Source organism: Conger conger, chromosome 7, assembly GCF_963514075.1.
Source record: "Conger conger chromosome 7, fConCon1.1, whole genome shotgun sequence".
Taxonomy (NCBI): domain Eukaryota; kingdom Metazoa; phylum Chordata; class Actinopteri; order Anguilliformes; family Congridae; genus Conger; species Conger conger.
Window position 1 is genome coordinate 63,696,964 of NC_083766.1, and position 24,569 is coordinate 63,721,532.

Here is a 24,569-nt window from a genome sequence, read left to right on the forward strand (position 1 = left end):
TTACACTGTAGAGACACTGGGGTCAGTGTGTACAGTCTTTACACTGTAGAGACACTGAGCTCAGTGTGTACAGTCTCTACACTGTAGAGACACTGGAGTCAGTGTGTAGTCTCTACACTGTAGAGACACTGGAGTCAGTGTGTACACTGTGTGTCTTTACACTGTAAATACCCGGCACAGCCTGAGCTACAGGGCTGATCCAGAGTCAGTTCTCTCATGCCTGTATCCTAACCTTACCCCTTATGAGCTAAACACTGAACTGATCCCAGCACTCTGATTCTGAAACGGCTTATGGGTTATGGGGCCGGAAGTATGATTATCATCATATTTCATATGTCTTTCATTTTCATATACAAACTATCTTTGATTATATTTCTGTCTTTTTTTATTAAATACATTTTGACGTTACTTGCATCCAGAGCAGAGTGCTTATTTGACAGTTTATCAGTGTGTGAATCCTTGACTCTCCTTTTCAGCAAAAACAAAAGGCGTACATTTCTTTTCACCTTTACAACAGAGGTGTTAAACTCCAGTGTTGGAGGACTGCATTGTCAACAGGATTAAACTTGTGACCCTTTGGAGTTAAATCTGCAGACACTGTGACCCTCTGGAGTTAAATCTGGAGTTAAATCTGCAGACACTGTGACCCTCCAGGACTGGCGTTAGACACTGTGGCCCTTTTTATCTATTAAATTAAATTAATCTTGCAATAGGGTGCAATACGCTTAAGCTCCTTGCAATACATTTTTCGATGGTGCTGAAATTATTCACACACACACACCAGCTTCCTGGTTAGCATGTCATTCCAGCCCAAGACTGGAATAAATAATGCACCAAGTGTGTTGGTACCTGCTGGAGCTCCTGACTCCATTGACCTTAAAAAGAGCCATAGCACCAGTAGATTCGAAACAAAAGATTCACTTAATGTACCATAGATATCACATTCAAAAAAATTAATATTAGTTTTTCAATAATAGACAGTATTTTAAAATTAGGCGTTTGGCGTTAGGCTAAATAACGTGGAGTAAGTACACTCCCTCGACCGTACAGTAAGCGAAAAACAGCGCTTGTCAACTCCCCGTCGTGCGGGCCGCAGTCTGCAGACATTTGGCTCAACCATGCGCTACACCTCCTGATTTACCTAATGATCTTATCATCTGAACCAAACAAAGTAAATAATTTGTGAAATCGGGTGGTGTCGCCCTCGATTGAAGCAAATGCCTGTCGACACTGCGGCCCGCAGCACGTGGCATGAAATTAGTAGGTCTACAGACAATTCCTTTGACTTCATAATAATTATTCTGAATAGCCGCTAGTTGTCCTGGTAACGTAGTACAAAATAATATCAAAATAATGTCCATAAAATATGACTTTGCTTGCGGGGAAAAAAACAGGGTACAAAACTGTATTTCGTTCTTATTTAGTTCTGAGTATAATCAGTGCCGAGGTTCCCGTGTCTGAAGTGAGGCCGAATAATTTTGTCCCAAACAATTGTTTTATATTTTTGTTCAAGAATTAATAATAAAAAATACAATTTAAAAACCCGAATGAAACGCCAGCTCTTGTGGCGTCACAGGAGGCCGGCGCTCATATGGCTCGCGCAGAGGGCTCGGCGGCATATCCACTCTCCCGGCGAAGGAAGACAACAGCTATGTCAAAAAATAAGGTAACGTTACGCTCGTTTCATTGATAAAACTCAGTCTGATCGGTCCTGTACTTACATTTACAGTGCATCCGGAAAGTATTCACAGCGCTTCACTTTTCCCACATTTTGTTATGTTACAGCCTTATTCCAAAATGGAATAAATTCATTTTTTCCCCTCAAAATTCTACACACAACACCCCATAATGACAACATGAAAGAAGTTTTATTTTTTTTATTTTTGCACATTTCTTAAAAATAAAAAACGAAGAAATCACATGTACATAAGTATTCACAGCCTTTGCTCAATACTTTGTTGATGCACCTTTGGCAGCAATTACAGCCTCAAGTCTTTTTGAATATGATGCCACAAGCTTGGCACACCTATCTTTGGGCAGTTTCGCCCATTCCTCTTTGCAGCACCTCTCAAGCTCCATCAGGTTGGATGGGGAGCATCGGTGCACAGCCATTTTCAGATCTCTCCAGAGATGTTCAATCGGATTCAAGTCTGGGCTCTGGCTGGGCCACTCAAGGACATTCACAGAGTTGTCCTGAAGCCACTCCTTTGATATCTTGGCTGTGTGCTTAGGGTCGTTGTCCTGCTGAAAGATGGACCGTCGCCCCAGTCTGAGGTCAAAAGCGCTCTGGAGCAGGTTTTCATCCAGGATGTCTCTGTACATTGCTGCATTCATCTTTCCCTCAATCCTGACTAGTCTCCCAGTTCCTGCCGCAGAAAAACATCCCCACAGCATGATGCTGCCACCACCATGCTTCACTGTAGGGATGGTATTGGCCAGGTGATGAGCGGTGCCTGGTTTCCTCCAAACATCACGCCTGGCATTCACGCCAATCTTTGTCTCATCAGACCAGAGAATTTTGTTTCTCATGGTCTGAGAGTCCTTCAGGTGCCTTTTGGCAAACTCCAGGCGGGCTGCCATGTGCCTTTTACTAAGGAGTGGCTTCCATCTGGCCACTCTACCATACAGGCCTGAATTGGTGGATTGCTGCAGAGATGGTTGTCCTTCTGGAAGGTTCTTCTCTCTCCACAGAGGAATGCTAGAGCTCTGACAGAGTGACCATCAGGTTTCTTGGTCACCTCTCTGACTAAGGCCCTTCTCCCCCGATTGCTCAGTTTAGACGGGCGGCCAGCTCTAGGAAGAGTCCTGGTGGTTCCGAACTTCTTCCATTTACAAATGATGGAGGCCACTGTGCTCATTGGGACCTTCAAAGCAGCAGAAATTTTTCTGTACCCTTCCCCAGATTTGTGCCTCGAGACAATCCTGTCTCGGAGGTCTACAGACAATTCCTTTAACTTCATGCTAGGTTTGTGCTCCGACATGCACTGTCAACTGTGGGACCTTTTATAGACAGGTGTGTGCCTTTCCAGATCATGTCCAATCAACTGAATTTACCACAGGTGGACTCCAATTAAGCTGCAGAAACATCTCAAGGTTGATCAGTGGAAACAGGATGCACCTGAGCTCAATTTTGAGCTTCATGGCAAAGACTGTGAATACTTATGTACATGTGATTTCTTAGTTTTTTATTTTTAATAAATTTGCAAAAATCTAAAAAAAACTTTTTTCACGTTGTCATGATGGGGTATTGTGTGTAGAATTTGGAGGGAAAAAATGAATTTAATCAATTTTGGAATAAGGCTGTAACATAAAATGTGGAAAAAGTGAAGCGCTGTGAATACGTTCCGGATGCACTGTATAATCCCTTTTTTCGCAAAATCTACATGTGATGTGTTTTTTAAATAACAAAATCAATCACGAACATAAAGGTATTAAACTATTTAGACAGCAAGTCATTTTGTTGTGAAGGTTTCTGCAACTGCTTTTTGATAACCTGCGAGCGAATATATTTTGAAAATATATTTGTGAAAAACCCCACAAATCCCCACACACTTTTTTGGCGTAACAGAAACATTGCAGTGTTTTACCCCCTAGTTATCCACATCATGACTAGAGAATGTTTTTCAGTAAGGACAGTTTTTTTTTTGTTTTTTTTTCCTGAGCAGATGCCCGGACCCAAGGTCACCAACGGCAACTCAAGGCGGCGGGAGGGGGAGGGGCGGGGCTGCGTGCGGTACAGGTGCCCACCAATCAGAGCGCTGCAGGACGTGCTGCGGCAGCGGCCGGGCTGGCGGGAGGGCCGGGAGGAGGAGTGGGACTTCCTGTGGAGCGAGGCGGGCTGGCCGGGCCTGGGGCAGGGCTACCTGGAGGACCACATGCGCGTCTGCCACTTCCAGAACCACTACGAGCTGACCCGCAAGAACCTGCTGGTGAAGAACCTGAAGCGGCACCGCCGGCAGCTGGACCGGGACGGCAGCCCGGCCGAGGCGGCCCGCTGCGGCTTCTACCCCTGCACCTTCCAGCTCCCGGGCGAGTACCACCTGCTGGTGGAGGAGTTCCGGCGCCGGCCCGGCAGCACCTGGATCATGAAGCCGGCGGCGCGCTCGCAGGGCAAGGGCATCTTCCTGTTCCGCCGGCTGAAGGACATCACCGACTGGCGCTGGGCCGGCGGGCGGCCGCACGAGGACGCGGCCGCCGTGGAGAGCTACGTGGCGCAGCGCTACATCGAGGACCCCTACCTCATCGGCGGCCGCAAGTTCGACCTGCGCGTGTACGTGCTGGTGACGTCCTTCCTGCCGCTGCGGGCCTGGCTGTACCGCGACGGCTTCGCCCGCTTCTCCGCCGTGCGCTTCTCGCTCAGCTGCATCGACGACCAGTACGCCCACCTGACCAACGTGGCGGTGCAGCGCACCGCGCCCGCCTACGACCACGCGCGCGGCTGCAAGTGGCCCCTGCAGCAGCTGAGACGCTTCCTCACCGCCCGGCACGGCGCCTCCGCCGCCCTCGCGCTCTTCACCGAGATGGACAACGTGTTCGTGCGCAGCCTGCAGAGCGTGCAGAAGGTCATCATCAACGACAAGCACTGCTTCCAGCTGTACGGCTACGACATCATCCTGGACCAGGTACGCCCCTCACCTGCACTGGGGAGAGAGAGTGGTCAATGCACTCCGCTACATAACGGCCACAAACTTTATTTCCTAGCTGAGTGATGTGTGTGTCGTGTGAGAGGCCTAGCTGTGCTGTGTTGTGTCCCAGCCCATTATATCTCTCTCTCTCTCTCTCTCTCAGTACAGTGTTAATTTCTCTCTCTCTCTCTCTCTCTCTCTCAGGATCTGAAGCCCTGGCTGATCGAGGTGAATGCGTCCCCCTCACTGAACGCCACGTGTCAGCAGGACTCCGAGCTCAAGTGTCGGGTCGTGGAGGACGTGCTGAACGTGGTGGACATGGAGGGCCGGCTGACGGGGCGGGAGACGCAGGTGGGCGGCTTCGACCTCATGTGGAACGACGGGCCCGTGTTCCGCCAGGACGGGGGCCAGCCAGGGTCCGCCAACCCCTTCTGCAGCACCAACACCAACCTGGGCTGCTACAACGACCGCCAGACACAGCTGCGCAAGCTCTTCAAGCCCCTGGCCTCAAACCCAACCAATCAGGGCCCAGGCCGGGGGACGGATAACCAATCAGGGCCCAGGCCAGGTGATGAAGAACCAATCAGGCACAGACTAGCCATAATGAATGGGAGTTAAGCTCCACCTCGAACCTGGAGCTGTGGACAGCCAGGTCATGACCTCTGGAATCTGTGGAATAAATTTCCCTTTTTACTGGAATTCCTTCTCCTAGTTTGTCTCTCTGAAGATTAGAGGTCAGTCATGCACAAACACACACACACACACACACACACACACTCACACTCACACACACTCACAGCACACTCACACACACCCTGTCTCTCTCTCCCCCCACACACACACACACACACACACACAAAACCAAATAATTTACAAATGACCAATATTTCGGGGGAGCATTTAACAGGCCAAAAAAATATTTCTGGGGGACGCTACCATGGAGGGTGAAGGATCAATTTATAATCTCCAGGTAAAAAAGGCCCCTGACTAAACCACATCGCATCAGGAGTAAAAACAGCCACACCTCAGAAGGCCAGCACTGGCTCATGGTGGATTAGGTGCAGTGTGGGAAATGTAGTGAAGTTCATGTTCTGTTCTGGCGGATGAGGTGCATTGTGGGAAATGTTGTGAAGTTCAGGTTCTGTGTAGTACGAATGTAGTACCGTAGAACATCAGAGATCTGAAACTCAGAGAGTTCAGAAACTCTGAAAGTCAGAAAGTCCGGTCAACTGAACAGGGTATGGAATCGGAAGTATAAGATTAATCCAAATAAATGATTGCAAAACGAGTAACACTATTAATTGAGATTGAAAAAATTAAATAAAAATGGTATGAAAATTCGATAATTGACTGATCTTAACCGCTGTAGCCTACAAATAAAATGCTTTTGACATAAAAAAGGACCAGGGCAAAATCTGCTGTTGGATGGAAGCAAGAAGCAGGCAAATAATTTTGGGATCACGTCACACTGATGGCTACGGTGAATACAAGGGTCAACTTGGCTTACCATTGGTGTTCATCCACCAACACCAAAATATTTGGTTCTGATTTGAACAAGTCTCCAAGCTTGGCCCAGTATTGGTTGTTAGAATGCACTTTATAACAGTTACTGTTTGGGCAAGTGATAGTGATGTTACTGGTTTATTATGACTCAAAACTGAAATAAATATTCAATTTCCTAAAATTGGTGAATTTCAACATCACTTTTAGAGAACATTTTCAGTGTTCTGAACAACTTTCATTCATGTCAACGACTTAAAACTCTAGGCTATTCATAATAATCCCTGTCAGCCTCTCTGTGTGGAGTTTGCATTGTCTCCCCATATTTGCGTGGGTTTCCTGCAGGTTGGGCTGATTGGAGAGTCTAAATTGCCCGTAGGTCTGACTGTGTGAGTGAATGGTGTGTGTACCCTGCGATGGACTGGCGACCTGTCCAGGGTGTATTCCTGTAACACGTTATAACTTCAACCCTTATGGGTACCAAAACTCGGGTACCAAAACTCTGTGAAGACATTGATACTGAAGCTATTTTTCAAACCACGTTTTTTCCCCGGGAGGGAAGCGCACCGTTCCTGGATGTACTGCAATACCAGGTCGATGCGTGGAGTGGACGGAGCAAGCCCCTATTCCATCTCCCTGTTCCAAAAATCCATTTAATATATAGTCCCCAGATAGGGGACGTATCAGATATTAAACTGATAAGAACAGATACTACACTTGATCTTAGCCAAAAGGCCGAGAAGCGATACTGAACGATACTTGAGTCGAAGGAGTCGTTGCGGGAAACACAGCGTACAGTGACGATGGCTCCGTTTCATAACCCCGAATAACGAATACTATTAAATACATTATAGTACAGTGAGGTATGAGTGGAGCTAGATTATGTATAACCTATTTTTTATCGTTTGATCATTACGAAAAGATCCCAAGATACATTACAACGTACACGAAATACATATTCCATCAATCAGACCCATTTGTATTGTTATGGTTTTTATACGTCACTCCAGTAAACTACGGAAAGGGAAGAGGCTCTAGAGCGCACGAGCAGCACTGTAAAGCAGAGGCTCTAGAGCGCACGAGCAGCACTGTCAGGCGCTCCCTTCTTTGCTCGTTTATCGGGTTTAATTTTTACTAACCTGTTGTACAGCACACAAAATACCGTGCTAACGGTTACACCGTGGACTCGCGGTGGGTTCAAAACGACTGTTTTTAGACAGTCTAGATTTAAAATCGAGAAACGTTACAATCCCCGAAGTACTGCATCGGGAAGTAGCTAGCCTAAGCTTCGCCAATTCCCCTGCTGTGATATTTGCCATCACGAACCATCGTTGGTTAAACGGAATGTCACAATCTCACTTTCTAAAATATAAGAGAGAATAACCGAAAAATGTAGGCTATTGGAACGGCTGTACAGACTTTTTAATAGGTTCCCACGGAATACAAGTAATACATCGTAATTTCAAATCCACATCATTGTGTCATATATTTTCAAGGAGCTACATTTCTGAGTAAGTTGATGAGAAATGCAAAATATTGTCATACGACTAATTATAATGGATCGCATTAATGTTAATGTATAACAGTTGCTTTTAATACCAACACATGATTTAACCCAAAAACGAAGGGTTGAGGCGGCGCGGATTAGGCTAGGTAAAACCATTCAGAAATTAATCAAACCCAGAAAATGAATCCAATACCATGAAACGCAGTTCTCTCCCCTCACAACTAAATATATCATGTAACCCCTGTCATATAAACTTTCGCTTCAGCAAGAACATCTCAAAACCCATTTCAAAACGCGGTACTATCGCCTCCCGGTGGACAAACAGTAGTATTCATATAAATGTGACGCCATTTTAAAAACCTTACTACATCGTTCGACTTACTCGTTTCATTCCCAGATTTTTACACGACTATTTTGTGCGTTCACTCATTTTCGCAAATGAATGGAAACATATTTCACAGTAACCCTAGCTGTCTCAAAAGAGTGAACACATAGTTACTTAGCCACAGCAAAATAATACATATTAATGGAGTTTACAGGTCACCATAATAAATGCCCAATATATCACTCAAAACCAATCTGACCTGGCCGCCATTGCAAGTCATCTTATCAAAGCACCTCGTTACCGGTCAAATTAAACGTTTGTAATATCTACTTTCAAAACAACACACGCAATATTACGTGTTTTCAGTCTAATTATTACAATGACCGCAGTCGTTAAAGTAAATTCTTAGACTGCAGTAGCCCAGCCAACTGTAGGCTAGCTGAATAGGCTAGTTTTTTAGCGAGACAGAAGGATTTACCTTGATGACTCCAAACCTCCCATTTAAATGTTCACTTTTACAAGCCACTGACATATTTGTTCCTGTCGGCAACAGTTAACAGACAAATTGTCTCAAAATTTAACGTAGGAGGCCGATGACTTGGGCTATATAGCCTAGCCTATATCCCTCTTGCATATATTCTTTCGACAAACCGATCCTTGGAGACGGCGGTGCTCGTCTTTCGCAATCAATCCGACAAACTGACGTGTTACCTTTCAACCCCGGACGCGTAAAACATCAATGATCTGAAGCATGTTCGCTTATATTCTCGTTATTATAACACAAAGCACGGTCAAATAAACTGTGCTGGGATATCGAAAGACACTTACAAAGGCTACTGAAACAATAGGACCAGGGCGAGGCGGAATTCTCTCAGGAGAAAAACAATATAGGTGGCCTAATGCCTACAATGGACCGGAATCACACTTTTTTTTAATTCTTTTTTTTTTTTTTTTTACATTTTCGTCTTCTATTCTAATTGTGATGTGCATGTGATGCTATCGCGATTTTTGGCTGAGCACGAAATCAGATAATTGATTTAGGCTTACTGCTGACATTCAGTTAACCTTAGCCAAGTTACCAGCAAAAATGCCTAAGCAGTTGGGTCTTTGGAAAAATGTAATGTATAAATAAATGAACCCTTGAAAAACTATGGTATTTCAGTCATTTCCCACAGTCTCGCTTGTGATATTGGTTAATTTCATAAATAACTTTTTTAAAAGTTTTGAAACACTGGTCCCAGGGGCCTGTATCATGAAGCAGGATTAGTGAGTGTTGCGTCCCCCTGCGTTGGAGTCTCTGCCTTTGGTCTCCTGCAGGTGCCGCCCATTCTGCACAGCTGGGTTCACCTGCAGCTCAGGCCGGGCAGGGCTGGGAGAGATTCACGTTTTGGAAGTTTTTAGACGTCTTATAGTTTTCGTGTTTTGTGACAGTTTTTCCTCTTTGGATTCGTCTCACTCAACTGGGTAACTGTGGTGAGTGAAACCAGAACAGCTCTTTTTACTTCAGTCCACGTTCCAGGTGTGGGCAGTTCCGGGTTTTACTCAGTGCAGTTGCCCAGTTGCCTCGGTAACACTGCTTTGTGAAGGTGGCCGAGCTGCACTACCGTCAAGCACCTGGAGGTGTCACCCTTGCACTGTCAGCTTGGAGACACACGCGTGCTTACAAATAATCAAGAATAATCAAATCCTCCCCAAAAACTAAAACTTGCAGATCCTGGAATTTGCATAGAGGTCAGGTCCACGGCTGAGGGACAGACTACCAGGCAGAATAAACTTTGCCCGGTGAAGCTCCTCCATTGTGAATCTTTTCTCCAAATGGAGGCTAAGGTAAAGTGTAATATCCAGCATTGACCTGGGTCAAATATGTAATTGTTTTAGATTCAAGTGCTTTTCTGTGCTTGATTGATCTAGCCTGGTGCAATTGAGCCAACCAAGAGGACCAGAAAGCGAGGTTTGCACTTTTTGAGAGTATTTCATGGGTTCCAATACACCAGACAAGCTCAGTAAAGCATAGAAAACCATTTTAATCCAAACCAATGATGTATTTGAGCCCGGTCCGAGTATCAGACCCATTTACACTGGTATAGGTAGAGGGCTGATGTGTGTGATGGTTCCGCTGGGTGGCAGGTCTGTGCTCCTGGCAGGTCCCTCATGGTGAGACTCAGAGAGGGAACCGTGCGGGTCTCTATTGAGTGAAACAGGACATACCTGTGCCATTCAGTGTATATAACATCAGTGTCCTGCCATTCAGTGTATATAACATCAGTGTCCTGCCATTCAGTGTATATAACATCAGTGTCCTGCCATTCAGTGTATATAACATCAGTGTCCTGCCATTCAGTGTATATAACATCAGTGTCCTGCCATTCAGTGTATATAATATCAGTGTCCTGCCATTCAGTGTATATAACATCAGTGTCCTGCCATTCAGTGTATATACATCAGTGTCCTGCCATTCAGTGTATATAACATCAGTGTCCTGCCATTCAGTGTATGTAACATCAGTGTCCTGTCAATCAGTGTATATAACATCAGTGTCCTGCCATTCAGTGTATATACATCAGTGTCCTGCCATTCAGTGTATATAACATCAGTGTCCTGCCATTCAGTGTATATAACATCAGTGTCCTGCCATTCAGTGTATATAACATCAGTGTCCTGCCATTCAGTGTATATAACATCAGTGTCCTGCCATTCAGTGTATATAACTTCAGTGTCCTGCCATTCAGTGTATATAACATCAGTGTCCTGCCATTCAGTGTATATAACATCAGTGTTCTGCCAATCAGTGTACATAACATCAGTGTGGATTGGGAACAAATCGCCAGCTGGGTCTCTGCACGTCAATAACAGATGCATATTTGCGGGTTTAATCTAATGTACACATCTCTGTCTCGAGTCAGCTGGTAATGTAATTGCCCTACATCAGAGCAATGAGAGTTCCCAGGTTTGTTTTTATTGTTTTATTGTTTCCTATTGGCCGATTTGCGTTGTGAAAATCAATTCATGCTGCTAAAAGTGAGGACATTGATTCCTGCCCAAGTTCACAGAACCCTAACAACACGCAGACTATTCAATGTGCCCCTCCTTCTGGTGTAAATAAACAGAATATGAACATGTTATCACGTCTCTAATGTTGAGCAAACACGTTTTAGAACACTCAAGCCTTCGCGACGATAAACAGAGAATGGATTAACGCAGTAGCTTGTCTGCCTGAGCGGACTGAGATAGAGGCGCAGTGTATGGAAGCGGCAGTAAAGATCCTGTTATATATTTATACTTATACCGCCTCCTGTCTATGTGCAGAGACCATGTAGGCTAGCTACTACAGCAACTGCTGCTGCTGCTACAACTACTACGACGAATAATAATACTTTTTTTTGCGCAATTACACATTACCAATATCGCTGATATTGAGTGGGAGGTCATTCCAGAGCAGGGGAGCAACATCCACGCGCCCGACAACATGTATTTAACAGAGGACCTCACTTTTCCTCTCAGCCAGCAGGGTAAACGGATAGAAAACGGCATGGATGGAAAAAGAGGTGGAGGCGCCTAGGTCACATGGCGATTATCTATTTAAAGGCGCGATCCTTCTGAGTGTGGCCCCGGGACTGCTCTAGCGACCGGCGCCGCAGCCAGCCAGACGTGCAGACCTGCTGTACGTGGAACAGCGAAATAAGAACCGGTCTGTCCCGATAACAAATCTGTGATCCAGAAACAGGTAAGTTCGTGGAAACGTTCAGCCTGTTTAAATGTTCTGCTGTTTAAGTAGAAATGTGTATTGTAAGAAAAAAGGCACGGCTTTGTTTTTTGTTTGTTTGTTTCAATTGTGGCTTGGAGGAACCCATAGGTGTATATAATATTTAAAACAGAACCGTGGGCGCAATAGGCTGTTTAAAACTCAATTTTAATGCCACAGAATATCCCAATCTTGTAATCTCTGGTAGCCTATAACACAATTTTCCACCAGGAATTACAACGATTCTTTGATCCTACCAAATGCAAATAAATACATGGATGAATAAATAAAGAAATAAAAAAATAATCGGAACACATTCTGTGTAAAGCTGTGGCCAGATGCGTGGGAACAATCCTCAGAGCGATATCTGCTCTAATTTTCTCTCCCCGACCTCCGTTGATGTTCTTGTTATTACCTTATATAACGGACTTTTCAAGGAACACCGCTAATGCCGGGTCTGGCAGTTGGACAGCGCGCACGCGTTTCACCGCCTGAAGTGATTCTGTGTCTACGGTAAAGCTTTAGATTAAATCAGGATTATATCAAAGAGGAGAACATCTTTTAAATCAGGAATCATCTTTTAAATGGATAGCTCTTTTACATTGCTCCGGACGTTTTTCAGTTGGTGACAGTTCCTGCGCAGAGCCGAACCCTGAAACTTGGGCGATAGTGTTTATTTTGTGTGAAGTGTTTATTTACCGGGAAAGCAGCGCGTGTACAGGCTGCTCACACTGGCCCGCTCAGACTGGGGGTGGGACACGTGCCCCGGGTGGGACACATCCTTTGGCATCACACGCTTTTCTTATTTTTATCAAGCAGGCATGGGTGTGAAGGTGCTGCACTGTTTCCCCTGGCAACGGCGGTGTAGAGATCGCGGGAAGAAGAGACATCGCCCCCTTCAGGCGGGTAAGCTTCCCGTGCCCTGCAGAGGGGGGGTGGTTGGGGGCTTTTAATGATCTGTTTGTTCAGAGACCACGGAAAACCTGCCAATCTTATGATCCTCCTGCTGGCTGTGATGTCATCAAGTTAGGGGGCGGGACTCTCCTGGGAGGCCATTACAGAGAGGCGTGCTTGGCTCGGAACATTAAGAGTCTGTTTTTGTGTTTCTGACCCCAGTGCCCCCCGGGGAACCCCACACCTTCCTGCCCCCAATGATGCCCTGGGGCTCTCCAGGTGTGGGTGGGGCCAGTCACACCTCCACACATCAGGTGTACCTATCCCAGAAGGCCTGCGTTGCCCTGCGACACCAGATGGACTGTAACGTCATCGACGCCACCGACTGACTGCCCCCCCCCCCCCCCCTCGAAGAACAACAAACAGCCCCCCCCCCATCTGACAGACCAAAGGAATGATCCTCCAGGGACACAGACGCAGTGCTTCATAATGAGCAGTTCAGAACAGGGAGTGTATGTGTGTATGTGCACGTGTTTGTGTGTGTGTGTGTGTGTGTGCATGTATGTGGGTGCATGTGTGTGTGTGTGCGTACATGTATGTGTGTATGTGCGCGTGTTTGTGTGTGTGTATGTGTGTGTGTACATGTATGTGGGTGTGTGTTTGTATCTGTGTGTGTGTGTGTGCATGTATGTGGGTGTGTGTGCGTGAGTGTGTGTGTGCATGTATGTGGTTGTGTGTGTGTGGGTGTGTGTGTGAGTACGTGCATGCGTCTGTGAACATGGAAATGAAAAATGTATACAATATTAATGTAATTATGAATTTGAATGTTATTAATATGAATGTAACTATTAATATGAGTGAAGAATAATAGGATTATTGATATAAATATGAATGTCAGTGTGATTATGAATGTCAGTGTGATTATGAATGTGATATGAATCAATAACAATGTGATTGTTGATATGAATGTGATTATGAATCTCAATGTTGACAGTATAACTGTTAAGTGCATTTTGTTCTCTTTTCACAAAGTCCATGTCTTTTTTTATCAAAGCACTTTTTATCATATGTGTCTGTGTGTTTCTGTGAGCATAAAACTGATGCTGATTCTGTGTAGTATTTTACATAATAAATGTTATAAATATTACCAAATTACTTCCTGATACTGTACATGTTTGTCTCTTGAGTGAAAGATGAAAAGCTTGAGTATAAAGCCTTTTTTGTCTTTGTCTTGCCTCAGTAGCTTCTCTTTTCTAGCAAAACTTTATTATTATTAGCTTTTTTTCAGGATCAATTCTGAAAGGGAAATTGATAGTGTCATTATTGAAACCAGACAAAATATTACCAGAATAAATCAATTAGAACTAGGAATGTAACGAGGACTGATTATTAAAAGTGACTGTAAAACTTCTGTGACGAAATTCTTAAACGGCATGACGACATAAGAGCAAAGCGATGTCACAGACATTATGGTTTGAGATACATAATCCGAGGGGTTCCAAAAACCCCATTTGACTACTGCTCGCTTCGCAAGACCGCAGAAAACAGTCGGGACAGGATTAAAGACCAAGATCTGCTGTGTCACTTGAGAGTAATTTCTAGAATAAAAGTGATAACACCAGTAAATATCGCCAATGGACGACAATACGGAAAAAGAGCGGAGGAAACGTCTCCCAGACCAGAGTGTTAAGTCTGCAGCGACCTCTACTGTAAGTGTGGAGTAGGACAGTTTGGGAATGGGTCAGAAGATGTTGAAGCAAGGCGCGTCGCTGTCGGGAGAGAGTTTTAAGGTTCTCGTGTTTGCATACCCCCTGATAGTCTAAGAAGAGGAAGACGGTGACATCTACGGCCATACAAGATGCTGTTTCGCGGGTTACCATCGAATCCCTGCCGTCTGAGATGGTGAGACAGGCAGGCAGACGCAGTTAGTTAGAAACGTCACATACAGTACATCATTATGTTCCTGAAATCTTATTTTAAAATAAAAGTTCTTGCCATTTATTATCAAATAAACAAAATTCCGCCAGGTGGAGCAGATTTTGAGCTGGGTGTCTGTTGGTGACGTCATCGCTTTCGGGGCTACCTGCCACGCCTTCCACCAGCTGAGCCTCAGCCCCGCCCTCTGGAAAGCGCTCTGCCGTCGCCAGACAACGGGTTCACTCCCTAACACCTCCGCGCCTCACAACTGGAGGAGGACGGCCATCTTGCGCTGTAGGAGCGAGTCTGCACGTTTTGTGTTTTTTGTGTCTGAGCATTTGCCTGCATATCGTTTCCCCTCTCAGAGCTCACAGAAAATGTAACATATCAGTTTAAAATGTGGAAATAATTGTGCGGGTGAGTATGTGTGCCGATGTTATGCGTGCGCAGGCTGCTGAACGACTCAAGCTAGGTTTTGATGCAGCTGGTAGCAGGTTGACCAGGTCAGGCTCCTTACTCAACATGGTTAGGCCAGCTCAAGCTATGTTTTGAAATGGCTAGGTCATTTCAAGCTGGACTTTACACCAGGGCACGTACATAGGCATTTCTTTGTGTGTGTACTTTACAGATGTATAGATGTCATGACGTGATTGTGAATACAAATGTATATGTGTGTTTGTGTGTGTGTGTGTGTCTGCGTTCATGTGTATATGTGAGTGTGTGTGTGTGTGTGTGTGAGTGAGTGAGTGTGTGTGTGTGTGTGTGTGTGTGTGTGTGTGTGAGTGAGTGTGTGAGTGAGTGTGTGTGTGTGTGTGTGTGTGAGTGAGTGTGTGTGTGAGTGAGTGTGTGTGTGTGTGTGTGTGTGTGAGTGAGTGTGTGTGTGACACCCCGCTCTCTTTCCCACACAGACACCCAGGCGCTGTACCTGCTCTCTCTGAAGGGGGCAGGGGGGCGGGCGGGGCCCTGTATGATCCAGGCGGTGGCCCCGGGCCGGGCTCTGGGTTTCCGGCGCATCCTGCCCACCTGTGATAAGCACTTCCTGTGGGACACGCAGGGCACGGTGTTCTCGCTCAGCGACGCTGTGGCGCTCTCCCCCAGCGGGCAGCTGGTCTGGAGTGAGGCCAGCCGGAGCACCGTGCTCTGCAGGAACGTCAAAGACGTGAGGGGGGGGCAGGGGGACGGGGGGACCGGGGGGGGAGGGACCTGGCAGAGGGCAGGGGGAAAATTTGGTCCAGGTAAAGAAAAACAGCAATCAATTCAGTTTTGTTTGTATAGCGCTTTTTGAGAACACTGTAGTCCTGACCCTGCCCGTGGCCCCTGCCCGTGGCCCCTGCTCCCCAGGTCACGGTGGACCCCCGCAGTGACGTGTCCCGGCGGCAGTACGTGTACGTGCTCATGACGCGGCTCCCCGCGGGCTGCGGGAGGCGCAGTGACAGCGTGGAGATCTACCAGCAGTACAGCGGAGAGCGCGTGTTCCACATGACCTTTCACCCCTCCATGACCTTCAGCCAGCTCAGACTCATGGGATCAGAGGTCAACAGGACCCTGCTGCTGCTCACCGGTCAGTGGGAGGGGCCAGGCCGGGCTCTGGGCTCTGATTGGCTGGATGAATGTTGTCACCTCTCTGACTGCTATCTCACCCTCTTTCATTTCAATTCACACATTCACTGGCAGCAGTGGAAGCTCATCCCTCTCTCCTCTTTCTGTTTCTCTCTCTCCCTCTCTCTCATTCTCTCCCTCCCTCCCTCTCTCATTCTCTCTCTCCCTCCCTCTCTCTCCCTCTCTCTCATTCTCTCCCTCCCTCTCTCTCCCTCTCTCATTCTCTCTCTCCCTCTCTCTCAGGCACTGGTAGAGTGTACACAGTTCCCCTGAATGAGACCCAGTTGAACAGGCCCCGCTCCTTCACTGTACAGCTTACCCTGAGAGAGATCAACCATTCCCTGCCTGACCTGGCAGTCAAACAGATCCACACCAGTTACAGCAGTGCCCTGTACATTACAGGTAACACAGAGGGCGGGACTTCGATCTGATTGACACACAGATGGTATAAATTCAGCTGAACTTCTGCGGTGTCTTTTTACTCTGATATGATATGTTTGCTCTCCTGGATTTCAGAGTTCAGCTGATTTTCATGTCGTCTGAGTAGTATGTAGTATTCACAGCCCTAGCGTGGCATGGTGTATGTATAACGTGTTGTACAGGTGAGGGTTCGGTGTATGTATAACGTGTTGTTGTACAGGTGAGGGTGAGGTGTATGTATAACGTGTTGTTTTACAGGTGAGGGTGAGGTGTATGTATAACGTGTTGTTTTACAGGTGAGGGTGAGGTGTATGTATAACGTGTTGTTGTACAGGTGAGGGTGAGGTGTATGTATAACATGTTGTGGTACAGGTGAGGGTGAGGTGTATGTATAACGTGTTGTTTTACAGGTGAGGGTGAGGTGTATGTATAACGTGTTGTTTTACAGGTGAGGGTGAGGTGTATGTATAACGTGTTGTTGTACAGGTGAGGGTGAGGTGTATGTATAACGTGTTGTTGTACAGGTGAGGGTGAGGTGTATGTGGAGACACACTCTGCAGGGGTCCATCGGCACCTGTTTGGCTCTCTGCAGGGGTTCAGCCCAAACACCGGCCCAATGCTCCTCCCCCTGCCATCCAAGGTACTTCAACACAGGCCAGGCCCCTCCCCTCCCCTCCCACAACAACCGCCCAACATCAGCCTCTCTCCCTCATTCTCTCCCTCTTCTCCCTCTCCCCCACTCCACTTTCTCTCCCTCCCTCTCTCCTCACTCTCTCTCCCTCTCCCTCCCTCTCCCTCTCTCCTCCCTCCCTCTCTCAGGTAGTGAGGTGCTCTCTGGGACTCACTCATCTCTGCCTGCTGGATGAAAGGGGGTGTGTCTTCATGCAGGGAAGCAACAATCATGGCCAGCTGGGGACCGGAGACAAGATTGACCGACGAGAGCCCACGCAGGTACACACACACACACACACACAGACACCTCACACAATACACACACACACACACCTCCCAGTTCCAGGGCCTCCAGCAGTTCTAAAGGTGCCTCACTCAGCGCTGGATGGTGGCCTTAGCTGTGGAGTGAGCAGCTATTTTGGCCTTGCTGGCAGTATCATTCAGTTTTGCAGATATCCAGGATGGTGGATTTCAGCTCCAGTGTAATAACCATATTCCCCCGGAGAGGCCTGAAGTCTGTGTCCTCCAGGCTGTCATTTACTTTCATTTACTTAAATACTTTCTGTTCCAATACTTTTTCTTTCCTAAAAATTTGGTGGTCTGATGCCAAAGGTGCTATGTTCGAAGTAGTTTAACACATCTCGGTGTAAATACCAGGAAATAAAAGATGAAATTCTGAACTCTTGTCTCATGTTCATTTTTTATCTCAACCCCAAATGTATTCACTGTATTACAAAAACAAAGGAATGGTCTTCAATGTAAGATTCTCATGGCTGCTCAAATCCAGACTCTCCTGAAAGCTGTCAGTGCGCTGGCGCTCTCTGCCCTGCAGGTGGTGCTGTCCCTGACCCCGGTGGAAGTGTGCTGTGGACTGAACCATTCCCTGGCCCTGCTGCGGGGGGAGGCCGGGGAGAAGGAGGTGCAGGGCTGTGGGTGCGGCCGGGGGGGGCGGCTCCCTGGCTGGTCTCAGGGCAGCCCTGTCTTCGTCAGGCTGAGCGTGAAGGTGAGCACCAACACACCTGTTTACCTGCACACCTGCTTACCTACTCACCTGTTCACCTGCACACCTGTTTACCTGCACACCTGCTCACCTGTTTATCTGCACACCTGCTCACCTGCTTACCTGCACACCTGCTTACCTACTCACCTGTTCACCTGCACACCTGCACACCTGCTCACCTGTTTATCTGCACACCTGCTCACCTGCTTACCTGCACACCTGCTTACCTACTCACCTGTTCACCTGCACACCTGCTTACTTCAGACCCCCCGGAGCACCCGAGTCCTCTGCTCCTCTAAGTACCACCTGTACCTGCTCTGTTGCCATGACATCGAGGAGCCCCTCCTGTTCCATCCCCCCCCACTGGGGGCGGAGTCAGAGAAGGAGGCTGCTGAGAGGGCGGGGCTCCAGAGGTGCCTGTCACAGCTGAGGGGGTGTGGCCATCTCCAGGAACAGCTAGCCAGGCTGAGAGAGGCTGTTCAGAGTCACATGACTCTTAGCTCCGCCCACAAGGACTTCCTGGAGGAGGCCCTGTCCACAATGCAACAAGCCTCTTCTTCTACCACACAGTTCCAAATTTAAAGATGCAACCCCCCTCTCATTGTTCTCAAGCTACATTATTTTTGTAAGGATTTAATAAGGTGGTCCATTTTCTTTTATCAGCTGTCCAATATGAAATTACATGCCTGTAATTACCTCAACATTTTTGTCTTTATTTTCATAAATAAAGCACTTTTACTTTGGCAGTGTTGTGGTCTGTCTGATTACTCCACAAGATCATACTACAAAGACCAAACAAGTTTCTACAAAGCCAAAGGCACGATGCCTGTAACACAATATTAATGCTTATATTAGCAACACCAACCGATCTGGAAAGGTGAATTTTACATTTTTACTCGGTTTACATTGCAGTGCCAGTAGGTGGTAGTAATTCACTTTCTAAGCGTGAATTGGAAAAAGTCAAAGGGGAAACATTTTTATGTGTGCAACTCTCAACGAAAATAAAGCTAACAGTGATTTTTGCATAGTAAGCAGTTTGTAATTTAATACAGTCTCAGTTATTTACAAAATTGGTTTTGGGCAGAAATCGCGATATTTGCATGAATCTAAAGCGAAAAAAAAGAAGATATATTTCTTTATTGTACATCTAACTTACTTTAACTATGGTCACTCGCATACCTCCGGCACAAAATCACACGTTCCCATTTTTATTTGAGACTCGTTCTACTGTGCCGAAATTATGAACCTAGACGCACCGGAAGAGAAGGGAGTATGAACGTCAGTGAGGTCACATTTTGAGGTCAAGATTATATTATTTTCCGGAAGTCAACTTTGCATCGATTTGTGCGTGAGTTCGGTGTGTTTGGTACTGAAACAACACGGCGTCTACTTTTATTTCACGTTATTTGTTTTACTAGCATAGCTATATATGTTGTCATGAACTATTACTAGGCTTAGATAAGCGTCGCCCACAACGAACATAACGCTCTCCAGTCGATACGTAAGTCTAGCATTATCTGTGCATGCTATACTTAATTAGCCTCTGAATATACTGTGTGCTGGTAGCTAGGCATAGCTATGTGTAGGCTTCAATTCGAGCGATATCTCAAGTAACTTAAACTAATGTCAGAAAATGGTTAAATATACTAGTCTGGGTTTGAATATAAAAATGCGGCTAATAAAAATATCATTAAAATGTTTTAATGGAAAAATGTACAAGTGGGTTTTCTTCTAAGGAAATGGGAGTTTGAATTTTAACTTGCCAATGTAAAGGTTGCCTAAATGCAGCCGTTTCAGTTTTCCACGAACGGAGAAATGGCCAACTTTGCAGGTGAATATTTTTAAACCCTGAATCGATCGAGTTAAACAAGAATAAGTGATTTGTGAAACTACACAGGTAAGACGAGGGAATTGGCTACACGCAGCTGCGAACACTGAGATACAAACGAGAGGCCTAAAGCAGATGAGTTATAAGAATAACGTTATCGCTTAAATTTACACGGCTACTTCATTCTGTGGGTAAGCGAATCTGGCGAATGATTTTAATGTAATGGTCCTGGGCTCAACTGTGTATGGTCTTCGTTTCAGTCACAAGTGCAATCCCACATTTTGTCCCAAATGGCGGTGCTTGCAACGAATAAGTGCCATTTCGGAATCCATGTTCATTATTTGCGTACAGTAAATACACACGCTTGTAATATTTACGCAACTTGCGGCTGCCTTGGTATATGAATCCCCCTTATAAGGTAATATGTTCCCGCGCCTTTACGTCAGTCGCTGACGATCGCAAACATGGATGACATTAGCACATTCGCAAGTATTTCATTTAAGAAACGGGTTGCAACAGATAAAATGGCAGAAGTTCACACGATCATTCCAAACTGACTGCTACAAGCGAAAATACTGGCTATGTGTCTGCGGTACAGGTAGCAATTTGTTCTGCTTTCCGTTTTTGCTATTCTCTCGTGGCGATAGTGTGTGGACCAAAATCGGTGGTGGTGACTGAAATAATCTCCCAGCAGCAATACTAAACAGTCGGCGAGTCATGTGCACAGTCAATTCACCTTTAAAACCTTGGGAGTTCACGTATAGACCTGGCGCTGGACGAGCAGCGGGGGACATTCTAAAAAGCCTCATTGATGCTACATGCTTTTTGGTTAAACAAGAGCTAACTTTCCGTGGGAACGATGAGATTAGCTCATGCAATCGCGGAGATTATGTGGGGCTCTTAATGTAATGGCCGATATGGACGAACAGTTAGCAGCTCACTTAGTGTTTTCCTCCACCCTGTTTTTTTTTCCTTGGGAAGCGTTAACTAGCTATCACTCAAGATTTCTATAATAGATTTACAGTAACGTATTTATTTAATTAATTATTTATTAGTAATTATTTTATTTTATTTATTGAATGGAAACGAAGTGGCCCATCCGCAACATGTTTTGAAAGTAGGTTGAGCGAAAGCTTGCTAAACTAAGCATTCTGTAAAAGGCTGACGTTGATGTTAACGTAGCTAACGTTATTAATTGGCTGTTTTACCGGCTCTCTGGCATTGAATTGACACTTGCTTGAGAACGTTATAAGTAGTCTATATTTGAAGTTGACGGGTGAAAATACCGTAGCGACCATAATAATCACTACATTTTGGCAATTCAAGAAATTATATTCGCTATTATGTTTCTGGTTGTTTTAATGTTGACTGTTATTGCATATTTACATGTTTATGTTCAGGAGTGTTGTTTACCTAGCTGATAGCGTACTTTGATTGTTTACAATGGCATGGCAACAAACAGGGCTGGTAGCTAGCTCTCCCTTCAACTTTCTACTACTAAATCAATGGCATTAAATTGAGATTCTATGGCGAGATCTCTCTCATTGACGCCCGCAGCGCAGTGAGGTAAGCCACAACACGGAGCTACATTAGGCTGCTATCGATGACCGTTTCTATCATGCTACATTGAGCTACCGCTAGTGATAACGTTAAGATTATTTCGTGTTCTAAACATCCCAACTTGATCTGGTGATTTTCATAATATATACATGATAAATGCATGAAGATAAATGGCATTTGCCGATCTCTATGAATATAAATTATTTTAAAATAGTTTAATAAAATAAAGCCTCTAAAGAGCGTCCGAAATGTCTTTCTGATTAGTGTCAGCCTACCTAGTCCGAGACCTCACTGCACGGTACTGCATTTCAGGGAGATTTCAGCCCCAGTTCATATTGTGCTGTTTGCAGACAGTTACAAGAGATGTGGCCGATCGGTGTATAAGGAACACAACATTAAAACCACGTGCTTAAACCGGTTTTTTTAAATGATGAAACATGCTTTAAACTGTAAACTGTTACTCGCATGACTGGATGTTAGTTGAATTACTGTACGACCACTGAACGTGCGAACTTCGAAGCAGCAGCAAATCCCGAGCGCCCGGCGCGTTTCGTGCGGTTTGTGCCTCCTCCTCTGCCGTAGTTTACTGGAGTGTCGCTTTAAAAATCAGTAACGCGAACGGCGGGTATAGCTCGGCTACCTTCTGATACACCATGCGATCTTTAAAGGTTATCAAATAATACAACATACACAATCGAGCTGTGAATATCATGTGCTGTGTATTACTGAACAGTAGTCTTTTTGTTTGTCGGGATTGTTATGAAACGGAACCCAAGTATTCCATCCCGTCACTGTACGCTGTGTTTCCTGCAACGACTCCTTCGACTCAAGCTGTCCTTCAGTATCGCTTCTCGGCCTTTTGGCTAAGATCAAGTGTAGTATCTGTTCTTATCAGTTTAATATCTGATACGTCCCCTATTTGGGGACCATATATTAAATTGATTTTTGGAACAGGGAGATGGAATAGGGGCTTGCTCCGTCCACTCCACGCATCGACCTGGTATTGCAGTACATCCAGGAACGGTGCACTCCCCCCCCGGGGAAGAAACGTGGTATAAGAAAAGTGATGGCACTTAAATGTACGTAACATAACCATTGAAACAAATGGGTAAATTAAGTAATTCATGTGAAATAATTCTGTTTTCCGTATTGATATGCGTTTAGGTTCTTGCTTTTAGACATGGTGTTTTTAAGAAAATACATCTTGTAACCAACAAGGACACATTCCTATGTTGGAAGCTTTGTAAACTGTTTCATGTGGTTTCTTAAATTATAGCAGAACTATTTTTTTCTTGTCTAGTCAATTTCATTAATGAATTCCAATTTAAAATGAGATGGTTTAATAAGGTTGCATGCATTGTATATATATATATATATATATATATAATTTCTTTATCGTAATGCTATAAGCTGACGTGGGACATTATATTTGCCAAGTCGCATGATTCATGCGTTTCAGTGAGACTTCATGAGAGAAAGCTTGCAGAATAACTTCCAAGTACAAGTCAGCCGTTTCCTTTTAAAGCAAAGCCTGGTGGTCACTGAGTGTTATAGCCGGTGGCTACTTTGGTTTAAATTTACTGAACTTAATTCATATAATGAATGGAAACAATGTTTGATTCATAAACTCATTTTAAATTTAGAGTTGAATATTGCGGTCCTGCAGGAGATTTTGTATTTTCCTCCTCAGAGTGACCAGGTCCACCGTGGTCTTTTGGTAGACCTTGATGTTTCTCGTCTCCCACAGGACCTGCTTTACGATGTTGAAAATCCTCCACTGGCGCGTCCCCTGGTAGGCCCGTAGAGAACGCCCTGAGCAGTCAGGGAGGATCTTGGCAGAACCTGTTTTGGGAGACCGAGGAAACGACCAGGCCCCAGACCCGCCTGGCCACGCAGCGCCATCAGACCATGTGCTGTGAGGATGGGGCCCTCTCGCTCCACACACTGGTTTTGTTTATTTTTTGTTTCTCTGATTTGATCGCGCAGCCCCTCCCTGATGAAAGGCAGCGGCGTCTTCCAAAAAGGAGACGGTGGAAGAAGGGGAAGGTTCAAATTGGGCTATGTGGGTTATTGTTTTGTCCCCTTTGTGTGAGAGGAGCCCCACAGACGGGGGTGTGTGCCGTCGGCCTTCCTCCAGGGGCTGCTCCCTGCGCTCTTCATACGGACTGGGCTTCTGGACACCGTCCGATTGCGTCTGATTGCGTCCGATTGCGTCCGATTAACATATTTGGAAAAAAGGCGATACTATACCTACCCACATATGAGAGTTTAGCAAGAACAAACAATACTGTCTGTTATAGGAAAACCTGCATCTTTTATGGTTGACAAATTTCTTAACATTAAAAAATATATATTCTTTAAAATCCAAGAACAGTAAACCACAGATTAATACTTTCTTCAAACAAAACATACCAACAAACATCTTCTTTAAAGAATTAAAAACCTTTCTTTTAAAATCACACCTAATTGCAAACAATAGACACAAAAACCCATCACCAGCAAGATATTACTAAACACTTATGTTTTATGATGTGAACTAAATCACAAACATTCCCAGAAAATAAGCCCCACACCACCAACATGATCAGGGGAAGAAAAACTAAATCTTACACATGAAACTCGAGTTTTGGAAATCGGGTAAACAATGTCCAGAATGATTCAGCTGCAGAACCCAAAAAAAGCAAAAAGCCATTTAATTATCTTGCTGAAATGATGGAAGATTTCTGCTCCCGGTGTTTTCGCTAACCGTTGTCAATCATAAGGGATTGGATAACTAGAATTTTAGGAGGACTTGACAGTTTTTTGGAAGATGAGAGACGACCTTGGAAAGGAAAAATGTGTAATTTAAAGGGGACGTGGGAAATCTGCCATCTTCCTTGATACACTGTCTCATTTGAAGTCCTCATGCCCTCCCCAAGCAAAGTTAAACTTGGTTTTAATTGAAAGATTTCAAAAAAATGGTGGCATTGGGAAAACGTAT

At 45.3% G+C, this 24,569-nt stretch overlaps 3 protein-coding genes and 2 non-coding genes across 7 annotated transcripts; 4 read left to right on the plus strand and 1 right to left on the minus strand.

Annotated features, from left to right (window-relative positions):
* The first annotated feature begins 3,665 nt into the window (after window positions 1-3,665).
* On the plus strand, window positions 3,666-5,243 carry LOC133133606 (probable tubulin polyglutamylase TTLL9). Its single transcript, XM_061249708.1, has 2 exons — window positions 3,666-4,622; window positions 4,830-5,243. The coding sequence occupies exons 1-2, from the start codon at window positions 3,666-3,668 to the stop codon at window positions 5,241-5,243; spliced, it is 1,371 nt and encodes a 456-aa protein (XP_061105692.1).
* A 1,438-nt stretch (window positions 5,244-6,681) lies between these two features.
* On the minus strand, window positions 6,682-6,872 carry LOC133134161 (U2 spliceosomal RNA). The gene has a single exon (XR_009709278.1). It is a non-coding gene; the product is annotated as a U2 spliceosomal RNA (small nuclear RNA).
* Window positions 6,873-11,366: 4,494 nt separating this feature from the next.
* si:ch211-237l4.6 (uncharacterized protein LOC446130 homolog) lies at window positions 11,367-13,748 on the plus strand. 3 transcript variants are annotated; one of them, XM_061247297.1, is made up of 3 exons: window positions 11,367-11,681; window positions 12,516-12,605; window positions 12,816-13,748. In XM_061247297.1, exons 2-3 carry the CDS (start codon window positions 12,521-12,523, stop codon window positions 12,980-12,982), a joined length of 252 nt encoding a protein of 83 aa, XP_061103281.1. In that variant the 5' UTR covers window positions 11,367-11,681; window positions 12,516-12,520; the 3' UTR covers window positions 12,983-13,748. The 3 variants fall into 3 exon arrangements, with proteins under 3 accessions (XP_061103281.1, XP_061103280.1, XP_061103282.1); XM_061247296.1 differs by having other exon boundaries at window positions 12,519-12,605; XM_061247298.1 differs by lacking the exon at window positions 11,367-11,681 and adding an exon at window positions 12,113-12,212 and having other exon boundaries at window positions 12,519-12,605.
* A 479-nt stretch (window positions 13,749-14,227) lies between these two features.
* Window positions 14,228-18,808, plus strand: LOC133133607 (F-box only protein 24-like). The gene is made up of 10 exons (XM_061249709.1): window positions 14,228-14,302; window positions 14,412-14,495; window positions 14,621-14,747; window positions 15,458-15,669; window positions 15,852-16,071; window positions 16,353-16,511; window positions 17,054-17,169; window positions 17,349-17,480; window positions 18,034-18,204; window positions 18,466-18,808. The coding sequence occupies exons 1-10, from the start codon at window positions 14,228-14,230 to the stop codon at window positions 18,781-18,783; spliced, it is 1,614 nt and encodes a 537-aa protein (XP_061105693.1). The 3' UTR covers window positions 18,784-18,808.
* A 3,624-nt stretch (window positions 18,809-22,432) lies between these two features.
* Window positions 22,433-22,623, plus strand: LOC133134157 (U2 spliceosomal RNA). The gene has a single exon (XR_009709274.1). It is a non-coding gene; the product is annotated as a U2 spliceosomal RNA (small nuclear RNA).
* Window positions 22,624-24,569: the final 1,946 nt, after the last annotated feature.